Source organism: Rhinoderma darwinii, chromosome 9 (genome assembly GCF_050947455.1).
Source record: "Rhinoderma darwinii isolate aRhiDar2 chromosome 9, aRhiDar2.hap1, whole genome shotgun sequence".
Taxonomy (NCBI): Eukaryota; Metazoa; Chordata; class Amphibia; order Anura; family Rhinodermatidae; genus Rhinoderma; species Rhinoderma darwinii.
The window spans coordinates 43,593,171-43,605,178 of NC_134695.1; the positions used below are offsets into that span (position 1 = coordinate 43,593,171).

General features: G+C 42.7%; 1 protein-coding gene across 1 annotated transcript in view; it reads left to right on the top strand.

The window, feature by feature from the left end:
* The window catches only part of LOC142660336 (5-hydroxytryptamine receptor 3A-like), a 28,996-nt gene extending 17,272 nt beyond the window's left edge, over positions 1–11,724 (top strand). The window contains exons 7-10 of the mRNA XM_075836935.1: positions 1,401–1,561; positions 8,583–8,790; positions 10,443–10,652; positions 11,295–11,724. Of these exons, the coding sequence (XP_075693050.1) occupies positions 1,401–1,561; positions 8,583–8,790; positions 10,443–10,652; positions 11,295–11,575 (860 nt within the window). The 3' untranslated portion in view covers positions 11,576–11,724. The remainder of the gene's footprint in view (positions 1–1,400; positions 1,562–8,582; positions 8,791–10,442; positions 10,653–11,294) is intronic.
* The last annotated feature ends 284 nt before the right edge of the window (positions 11,725–12,008 follow it).

A 12,008-nucleotide genomic window follows, 5' to 3' on the forward strand; every position in this document is an offset into this window, starting at 1 on the left:
TTTAATTCTCTGCATTTCCTCCCCAACTGATGCGTGAAACACAGACAGCACACGGATGTCGTCCGTCTGCTGTCCATGGTTATTACGCACCTATAGACTTCAATGGGCGACCAAAACGCACCAATATAGGACAAGCAGCAAGTTTCACGCAACGGACACTCGCTGAGTGAAAACTCACGCATGTCTGAATAGCCCCACCGAAATTAATGGGTCCGTGTGCTGTCAGTTATTTCAACAGACAGCACACGGACGAGGATTACACTTGTGTGATCGGTAACAGCAGGACCCGCTGTCACCGTAGCCGTTAGTCCCGTTGACCTGACGGATTTGGGTTTGAGCGCAAGATACAGCTTCTATGTATCCAGGATACATAGAAGTTGTATCTCAAAAAGTCATTTTTATTTTTTTTTTAAATAAAAAACTATTTAAAAAGTTGTTTCAAATCCTCTAATACATAGCCTTGAAATATTTTATCCAGAAGATAAAATCAAATGTCATCTACTGCACAATAGTAACATTGCTAGCAAGATCATAAAATATGCTAGCGCCTCACTCCTAGAATCCTAGAATAGGGTGCTGTAAGCCTATGTTCCCAGTGAAGGGAGAAAAACTCTCACGTAGGCTTATTAGTCAGAGTGGTTCACTTAATTCCACTCAATAGATTTGGCAGGTTCCCAGGTGAATCTGACGATTTCGGTGGGAACGGCAAACCTTCTAATATGTTTGGGGTTGTCCCGACTTTCTCCTGACAGCAGGGGAAAGAAGGATCGGGCATGCTGGATTTCAGAATTGAAAACCCAAAAGGTATCTAGCAGAGGCTTATACCCCTCTTGCCATTGAGTACACATGCACACTAAGCCGACAGTTATACAAAGTATGGCCAACTTAATTGTAAAGAACTATTTCCTCTACTCTAGGCACTGCAGATATCTGCTTGTTATTTGCACAAGGCTGGGTGAGATAATAAGGATCTAGCAAGGTCACAGTTGGTTACTTCCATTGTTGGACTAGGGTTCCTTGGACCCACCCGAGGAAATGATTCTGAGGATCTACTCTCCATCTATACAGAACATGTGTACGTCCACTTTTAAGCACATCATAGACTTTGAAATGATCATTGTACACATAGGACATATCATCAGTAATGTCTAATAGGTTATTTGTGAATTAACTAGAAATAGACAGCACTACATTGGGTTGTCTTCTGCTGGACCGTTAAGGCCCATTACTTTGTGTCAGAACCTGGATCCACCAGAGGATCTTCTGGTACTCTGGTTGACTAATCCGTCTTGGTTACTGTTGACTTCTTGCTTCTTCTAGAGACAGAGTTCCTATTGCGCTTTACTGCATACTTTGTGATCACAAAAGGCTTACATTAATCCTCTTGTGTTTATTTTTAGTTAATGATATCATCATGGTGGCAAAATCCAATTCCAGTCAGGTCTTTCAAAATTCACAGGACATTTTTGTCAGTAAAGGAGATTGGTCTTTGTTGGACATCACTGTGCAAAATGAAACTTTCTCAACTGGAAATATGACTTACAGCCAAGTTATATACCAGGTAAGAGACTGCTTGATTCAGGGTTGAGGAATCATTTTCTTCCAGTGTCTATGAGTAAAAAAATTATAATCTGTTTCTCAATGTTTAAAGGGACACTTCCGTCAGAAAGGGGTATTTTTTTTAAACTCAATATTGATAGATAACTTTTTTTTTTTAAATTATTGCCCATTTTTTTAATTTTATTTTGGCAGTACTATGCATATAAAATTAAATACAAAAATTTGTACTTCTTTAGCAGTGATCACAAAGGGTTAAACTCCTGAATGGTAGGGGACTAGTGCCAGTTTACAATCTGCTGCAAAGGCAAGTAGCTATCTCTAGGCTAGTCTCATTATAATAGTAGGTGGATAGTCGGAATGACAGAATAACAGCTCTATTGTTCTCTTGATATGCCTATAAGACAGGGGCAATGACAAGTTGAAAAAATCAAGTAGCAGTGTCTAAAGCCCATTTACACTAGCCAATAATCGTTTGAATTAACGTTCGCTCCCAATTATTGTGTAAACAGGGCAGCGATCAGCCAGCAAACGAGTGAACGCTCGTTCGACGGCTGATCACATCATTAGTGCAGCCTATAAAATCATCATTGTTGGCAGCATTTCTTCCCGTGCAAACCGGCGATGTGTTGCCCACAATGAAGCAAACGGTTAGCGACTTAACAATCGTATTAACGAACATTCGTCCTCATACAGAAAGCCGGAACAGCTGATCAGTGCGGGGTCCAGGTGTCAAGTATCGCAAAGAGGGAAAACCGATGCCCCCATACTGTAAAATGCCCCCACTGCTTCCCTATATAGTATAATGCTCCATAGCTGCCCTCATACATTATAACGCCCCATAGCTGCCCGATACTGCATAATGCCCCCACAGCTGCCCCCATACAGCATAATTCCCCCAAAGCTGCCATTATACAGTATAATGCCCCATAGCTGCCCCCATACAGTAAAATTCCCCCATTGCTGCTCCTTACAGTATAATGCCTATAGATGCCCCCATACAGTATAGTGCCCCCATAGCTGCCCCATACAGTACAATGTCCCCTTAGCTGCCACCATACAGTATAATGTCCTCTTAGCTGCCACCATACAGTATAATACCCCCACAACTGCCCCATACATTATAATGCCCCAATAACTTCCCCCATACAGTATAATGCCCACTTAGCTGCCACCATACATTATAATGCCCTTAACTGCCCCCATACAGTATAATGCCCCATAGATGCCCCCATACACTATAATGCCACCTTAGCTGCCCCCATGCAGTATAATGCCCCCTTAGCTGCCCCTAATGCCACTGCCCACATATAAAGTGCCAGGGCTCACGTAGATAGTGCCACAGTGCCCATGTAGATAGTTCCACACATAATGCCCATGTAGATAGCACCACAGTGTCCCCTGTAGGTAGTGCCCCTATATAGTGCCAAAGTGCCCATGTAGATAGTGCCACACACCCCTGTAGATAGCGCTACCCCCCCCTGTAGATAGCGCTATTGGAACTCCCTCTAGGGGCGGAATCCTCAGCCCAGAGCCTAGCCCACACTATGGCCAGGGATTCCACCCCAGGAGGAGCCCCTGACATCACTGCCCATATATGGACAGGGACGCCAGGGGTTGCCTCTAGGAGCAGAATCCCCAGCCAGAGCGTCGGCAACGCTCTGGCAGGGGATTCCGCTGCTGTAGCAGCCACTGACGTCACTATCCCTATATGAACAGAGACGTCAAGGGCTTCCCCAGGCTCAGCACTTAAAGTAGCACTGTGCCTGGGACTTCCTTGACAAGCTCCTCCGATTACACCACACACACACACAGTGCCCCCTGTAGATAGCGCCACACACAGTGCCCCCTGTAGATAGTGCCACACACAGTGCCCCCTGTAGATAGTGCCACACCGCCCCTGTAGATAGTGTCACCCCCCCCATAGAAAGCGTCACACCCCCCCTGTAGATAGCGTCACGCACCCCCTGTATATAGCATCAAACACAGCCCCCCATAGATAGTGTCACACAGCTCCCCTGTAGGTAGCGCCACACATCTCCCCTGTAGATAGTGCCACACAGCCCCCTGTAGATAGAGCCACACACACCCCCTGTAAATAATACCCCACAAACCCCCTGTAGATAGCATCACACACAGCCCTCCTGTAAATAGTGAAACACCCCCCCTATAGATAGCGCCATAAAACCTCCTGGTAGATAGTGCCACACCCCCTTGCAGATTGCACCAAACAGCACTCCCTGTAGATAGCACCACCCCCTTGTAGAAAGCGCCACACAGACCCCCTGTAGAAATCGCCACGCAGTCCCCTGTAGTTAGTACCCCACTTACCTGTCCCCATTCTAGCGCTGTCCTCTTCTCCAATGATGCAGGCCTGGTCTCTTTGGACCAGGCCACATTTAGCAGAATGATGCAAGCGGCGCACCGTTGTCATCGCTCTGACGGTTCCCTTGCCTTTCCAGTGATGTCAATTGTATCCACGTCCTTTGGACGCAGATACAATTGATTCCATTCACGGGCCCCGGGTGGCCGCCCATAACGGACCTATGGGGATCTGTCCCTGTCACTGTGTTATCGTTCCTGTATCACATCATCATAGTGTTTCTGAGGATAACATAAGTGGCACGATCAGCGCCATTTGGAAGCATAGGAGCCAAATGTCATCACTACATGCTTTGTAATAGTTCTGATTAGCTAGTATGAAAAGGAAACGTGGGAAAAGTGCAAGTAAATCTCACTGCTGGGTAATACCTCTGCCCTCAACTCCTCTCTACCAGCAGCGAGATCAGCACTATTAGGTCATGTTCACACAGCATATTTTCAGGCGTAATTCCGAGCGTAAATCGCTTGTATTACGGTCCGAAATACATTTGAATACACCTGCAAACAGCTTCCTAAAGATTTCAATGGGAAATACTTATTTAATATGAGGCATATTTTTACGTTGCTGAATTAAAAAAGGCCTGATTTTTTTAAGTGACACTTCAAAAATTGCTTCGAAAATACGCCTCAAAATATGCTTCAAAAATGATTGCAAAAGTAAAAAATGCTTTGAAAGCCAGCTCCAAAAAACGCCTGGATTCAGAGGCTATTTACTCTAGAAATCAGCATCATATTTTTCAGCCTGAACATATTCCATGTAAACATGGCCTTACAAAGCATAGGAGCTACATGTTATCATTAGGGTAGGTACACACAGGGCGGATACGCTGCGTAAATGTACAGAGCGTATCCACCCACCACCTAACTGTGGTGCAGTTTTTCGGCCGGAATGTCCGCAACAGAAAACAGAAGAGGAAAAAAAAAAGACAATCACAGGCTGCAACGGTCACATGGGATGAAACGTCATCCCAGGAGGCCGGCCTCGATGAAGAGGCACAGAATTCTGGGTAAGTATAAGATTTTTTTTCTGGGTTGTGATTCTTGCTGCAGAATCGCAGCTGTTCCACTGCAAAAATCGCAACATCTGCTATTTGTTGCGGGTTTTACCTCCCCTTTGAATTCAATCGGGAAAACTCACAACTGAAATGTAGCAATTACACAAATGCAATTGACATGCAGGTCAATTTCTGAGCGTTTTTTCCGCTGATCATTTACACAGTGTGTGGATGAGATTTGTTCAAATCTCATCAACTCTGTTGCTACTGTATTATGCTGCGGATTTGCGGAAAATCTGCAATATTTACACTACATGTGAACCCGGCCTTATGCTTTCTAATGGCGCTGATCGCGATGCTCGTATACAGACTCTAAAATAGAAGCTGAACTGCACCTGGGGAAGCAGAAGGGGTCATGATTGAGGCACATGTAAAGGAGGTCTTGGTTCTAACACTGCACCTCCAGTGCTCATGTATATCATAGAGTCCCCCGAGGTGCAGTGTAAGGCCCCATGCACATGACCTTAAAAATTGTTTGTAATTACGGACCCATTCACTTCTATTGTCCACGGACACCTTCCTGTTTATTTACGGGAAGGTGTCCGGGCCATAGAAAGCTGCCACAAAAGATAAGACATGTCCTATGTTTTGCTTTTTACGGACCGTGCTCCCATAATGTGTTTGGAAGCACAACTCACAAATGCAAGTGGCTGTCCGCGGTGGGTCGTGATTACGGGCACGTCCATGTGCATGGGGCCTTACAGATCACAGTAATTTCGAAGAAAAGTGTCGTAGTGCTTGTAAATTTGCTATTTATGTTTTCTGTAAGACTAGGGTCAGACAACTTCTATAGCTTATTGAAACAGCAGGAGCTTCAATGCAATGGCAAAATCCCTTAGAAAAACAATTGTCACAAATAGATATAAAAGACCAGGTGTGATCCAACTATAACCTAAGGGTATGTGCACACGATAACGGCAAATACGTCTGAAATTACGGAGCTGTTTTCAGGAGAATTTCAGACGTTTTTACAAGTGTGCGCGTTTTTCACGGCGTCTTTTACGGACGTAATTGGAGCTGGTTTTCATTGGAGTCAATGAAAAACAGCTCCAATTACGTCCCAAGAAGTGTCCTGTACTTCTTTGACGCGGCCGTAATTTTACGCGCCATCTTTTGACGCGTAAAATGACAGCTCGTCTGCACAGAACATCGTAAGGCCCATTGCACCAATTGATGGAGCCATCTTTTCAGGCGTAATTCGAGGCGTAAAACGCCTCTATTACGCCTGAAAAGAGGTCGTGCGCACATACCCTTAGAGAATACTTTGAGTTCCCGGATAAGCTAAAGTAAAGCTCCACCTTTGACTAGCATTGGTTATAGTCTATGAATGTAAAATCTAACATACTTGTAATAAATCTTCATCACATTGTTTTATGTTTTCATTTGTTTTTTATTTAATTTTACTTTACTGAAGAAAAATGTTTGTGCCTGGGAACTGTCAACAAGCAGGTTCGATTCTACTGCTGACAGATATTGTTATAGATTCAGTTATATTCTAATTACGGCTAATGGAGTTTAAGGAACACAAATACCTGGAAATATGTGGATATTCAGGAACATATGAAAATTTTACGCTTATTAACACCAAAAATATAAAAAAAATATTAACACATGAATCCTTAATATTTGAATTAATGAGCCAATCAGAGCTACCGTCTATCTACAGGTGGACACCATTCTGCACTCAAAATACTAAATCGTGAGACATAACAGATCCCCCAACAGCAGCTTATTGACTGTTTCCATACAGCACAGAACACAGTAAAAACTAAAAATTCCCACGGCACAGTCACATAAAGTGAGATAGAACAGACAATGAAGATTATGTATAAAAATTTCATATTTCATATCATCAGATTTGGTAATCGAATAATGAAGCAGATTAATATGACGGGATTTATGCAATTCACTCAGGGCCGGATAATAGGGAGGGCAAAATGGGCAATTGCCCAGGTACCTCCAGCATTTTCTAGGCACTTTCAGAAGCAAGACACAAGAGCCATGAGGAGAGGGGGATAAGTGGCTGCCAGACATCAATGGCTATTCTTACCTTTGGGCAAACAAAGGATCAGGCACCTTGAAATACAAGGTGCCCAGTCTCTTTTTTTTCCCCAACAGACAATCGGGGAAAGTTGGGCTGGCTTAATTTAGTCATTCATTACACCATTCCGCCATAAGTTTAAAACCACTGAGAGGTGGAGTGAATTACATGGATTGTGTCAATACAATAGCACGTGACAATGGGTGGGATATATTAGGCAGCAAGTGAGTAGTCAGTTCTTAAAGTTGATGTGTTGGAAGCAGGAAAAATGGGACAAAGTAAGGATCTGAGCGACTTTAACAAGGGCCAAATTGTGATGGGTGGACGGCTGGGACTGAGCATCTAAAAAAACAGAAGGTCTTGTGAGGTATTCCTGGTATGTAGTGGTTAGTACCCACCAAAAGTGGTCCAAGGAAAGACAACTATTGAACTGGAGACAGAGTCATGGGCGCCCAAAGCTTATTAGTGCTCGTGGGGAGTGAAGACAGGCCTGACTGGTCCGATCCCACAGAAGAGCTACTGTAGCAGATATTGCTGAAAAACGAAATGCTAGACATGATAGAAAGGTGTCAGAACAGATAGATCATCGCAGCTTGATGCATTTGGTGCTGCAAAGCTGAAGACCCTTCAGAGTGCCCATGCTGACCCCAGTCCACCGATAAAAGTACCTACAATGGGCATGTGACCATCAGAACTGGAGCATGGAGCAATGGAAGAAGGTGACCTGGTCTGATAAATCCCGTTTTCTTTTACATCATGTGGACGGCCGGGTGCGTGTGCATCACATATCTGGGTATGAGATGGCACCAGGATGCACTATGGAAAATAGAAAAGCCGGCGGAGGCAATGTGATTCTCTGGGCAAAGTTATGCTGGGAATCCCTGGGTCCTGACATTCATGTGGATGTTACTTTGACACAAACTATTTACCTCAACATTGTTACAGACCAAGCAATTCCCTTTCTGACCACAGTATTCAATAAAGGCAGTGGCTTCTTTCACCAGAATAATGCCCCTGTCACACTGCAAGTATTGTCCAGGAATAGTATGAGGAAAATTATAAAGAGTTCAAGGTTTTGTTGTGGCCTCCAAATTCCCCAGATCTCAATCTGATCGAGCATCTGTGGGATGTGCTCAAAAAACAAGTCCGATCCATGGAGGCCGCACCTCACAACTTACAGGACTTAAAGGATCTGCGGTTAATGTCTTACTGCCAGTTACCACAGGAACCTTCAGATGTCTTTTGCCGTTCATGCCTCAATGGGTTAGAGCTGTTTTGGCCGCAAGAGGGGTACCTACATAATATTAGGCAGTTGGTTTTAATGTAATGGGTGTACGATATATATGACACTGTTACTGGTAACGGTCCCCCCCCCCCCCTTCCAGGATTTTGTGCCCAGGGAACTCCACCATCAAGCCCTGAAGACACATATTTGCTTCTGTTTGGCATTTTATTTCATTATATTCCCAAGTTCTTTGGTTAATGATCTGATTTCCTTTTTTGGATAAGTTTCTTGTTAAATATTAATTTTCAATATATTTCTATAGATATCCGTCAGAAGAGCACCTGTAGTTTACATAATAAACCTCATCATCCCAGCATGCTTCATGGTTTTACTGGACATTGCTAGTATGTTTATCCAAATGGCAACAGGAGAGCGACTTGGCTTCAAAATCACAGTGGTATTGGGGTTCTCTGTGCTTCTGCTGATTCTGAACAGCATGCTGCCCAATTCCGATAATCCTCCCGTTCTAGGTATGTCTTCTCTTTTAAAAATTATGGAATAAATGTAGTGTTTTGAGTTGCTAATATAGTTTCTGATATGTGCTCTTAAGGGACTATGACTCTGGAGTAGCAGTGCTTGTTAACATATGCTCATCCATAGCGGTCGGACCCCCACCGATCAGCATGTTAGCACCTATCCTGTGGTTAGGAGATAACTTTTAATCTTGAGACAACCCCTTTAATTACCATTATAAATCTAAAAGTGACTGTTCACATAAAAAAGTTATACTGGTTGCAATTTCACAACTCTCAAATATGTCACATGTAGGTGTTCCCTAAAATTGCCTAATATGTTGGCAGCCTATTTACGTTTGTTCCAATATACTAACGTTATCCTACATCATTGCTTACTAAAGGGCCATCGGCATAGCTACCAGTATAGCCAGCATAGCATCTGCTATGGACCCTAACAGCTAAGATATGATATGAGCTCTGATAGTGGGAATGCCTCAGAGGAGAGATGCAACCAGTGATTGCTGTGCAATTTAAAGAGGTTTGAAATTATCCAGAAAGGGTTTGAAATTATAGCTGAAATCATGCGAGATTGTTGCATACTGTTTGCACTGACGGGGAGTACACTAGAGAAGAAACTGGTCAGGCCAAGTGCTGTGTGTTCCGAACCTTCCCTGTGTTAAAGGGCAGCTTTCCTGACATGTCTGTTTTAGTAAATACTTGTCATAAAATAATAATGCTGACGCACCTTTTCTTAGAACTATGCATTGTGCCATTTCTATGTTATTCCTCCTGGAAATTTATGATTAAATTGACAACTGGTTGTTACATAAACTGCATATTGTAATTGGAAATATTTAGGTATGTACACCATTCAGCCATAAATTTAAAACCACTGACAGGTGAAGTGAATAACATTGAGCATCAGAATTGGACAATGGAGCAATGTAAGAAGATGGCCTGGTCTGAAAAAATCACATTATTTTTTTTATCAAGTGGACGGCCGGGTGCGTGTGTGTCGTTTACCTGGAGAAGAAATGGCACCATGGGAATAAGACAAGCCACAGTGTGATGTTCTGGGCAATGTTCTGCTGGGAAACCTTGGGTCCTGGCATTCCTGTGGATGTTACTTTGACAGTTACCTCCTACCTCAACATTGTTATAGACCAAGTACACCTCTTCATGGCACCGGTGTTCCCTAATGGCAGTGCCCTCTTTCAGCAGAATAATGTGCTCTGCCACGCTGCAAAAATAGTTCAGGAATAGTTTGAGGGACATGAGAATGAGTTCAAGGTTTTGACTTGACCTCTGAATTCACCAGATATTAATCTGATCGAGCATCTGTGGGATGTGCTGGAAAACAAGTCCGATCCTCACAACTTACAGGACATAGAGAATCTGCTACCGAGGTCTTGGTGGCAGATACCACAGGAACCTTCAGAGGTCTTGTAAAGTCCATGCCTCACCGGCTATGAGCTGTTTTGGCAGCACGAGGGGAAACGACACAATATTAGGTATACATAAGTGGTTTTATTGTTATGGCTAAATGGTATAAACAGTATATATATGGTATTCTTTAAATTTTTAAACTTGTGTTTGGATAAGTAGAAGTTTAAGAGCGACAAATATCTCCACGCAAAGAGATAATCCAGTTGTTTTCTTTTCAACAGGTATTTTCTGCTGCGTGTGTCTCGCTGTCATGGTGGTCAGTATAATCGGCTCTATTGGGACATCCTATATGCTAATGTTATCTGAAAACCAACCAAATGTCCCACCCTGGATAAAAATCTGGATTATGAAAAATCTAGCCCGTATTCTGTTCTTCAAAGTAAAAGCCCACCAACGAGATGACCTAGTTTCTGTAGAAACTGCTGTAAAAGGTAAGTCAAAAAATTAGACTGAGCTTTAAATGAGATGTTGTATAACCCTAAATAGTTTGGATGGGAGGTTCTCATTCTGTGCAGCCAAATCTGAGAGTCTAAATGAGTCCTAGTAAAGTCTGAATCACCACCTATGCAGCTTTTAAAAAAACAAAACTATATAAAACTTTTTGCTGGAGGTGAAGATGGAGGGGGGTCCCATCTTATTAAGTTCATTGGGGGCTCAGCATTAAGGGTCTCGGCCACTTGCGGCCTATTGTTCCTTAAAATCAGTTTTATGGCTCTTGTACGCGACCCTATTACAACTTTCTAGATGAATAGCGACATAATACAAAACCCTCATAGAAATCTAGGGGGTCCTACTGTACTGTGAATGCCTCCGGTTTCCTACTGAGGATTACAGAGGTTTTACTATTGTATTCCATAGGATGCTGTATTACAGAGGTATACTCCTGTATAAGGAAAGCTTCGAGGTTAGAATACTTCCATAATATGATGCCGTATGGAGGCCCTGTGGCCCACGGAGTGCCTACAGCTCCATAATACTGAATCGCAGAGCCTACTGGTATTAGGTTCCCCTTATCATCTACTGATATGGTTCTAAATAAAACATTACAGATTATATATCATCCTTATTTACAGATAATAGAAATTACAAGAAAACTGAGACATGTATGACAATCGAGATGAGGAAAACTGACACACAGAAAGATATAAGAATTCCTGTGGAGGTGAAGATATTAAAGAGATTATTAGCGGAGGTCCTCAAGATCCGCCAGGAAATGAAGTACTCGAAGGATCAGGATGATGTCAAGTCGGATTGGCACTTTGCTGCTATGGTGGTGGACCGGTTGGTCCTTATAGTCTATTTGCTCATAGTAATTGTTATGTTTGCAGTTGTTATCACAGTCTGGACTACATGAAGGACATCACCACAGGGAAAGAGAAAGTTTTTCTTACTTTTTTGCCAGTATGTGGTTATGGACCTCAGTATCCTTGTTTTCATTAGAAAAGTTTGGCTATAAATCTTTTAATGTACAAATCAACTTGGTGTAACATAGTTCTGGCAAAACCTTCTGCTTAGTATTTATTATAAAAATGCATATTAAAATTATGTTTTAAATGTAAAATGTAAAGTTTTGCATTATTTTAATCGTCATTGATAGATACAAAGTTCTGTGTAATTGCCAGTTGCCAATAATGTTCTTCTAGAAACCTATCATCCTGAGGACTGAGGAGTCCAATGAAGACAGGATGTTCATTTGAGAAGCTGCCTCCACAAGCCTGGACTATTCTTTAGTAGAAAAAACCTATTCCTTATTGTCGGAAGTGCTCCCCCTACAAGCGCAATCCAAT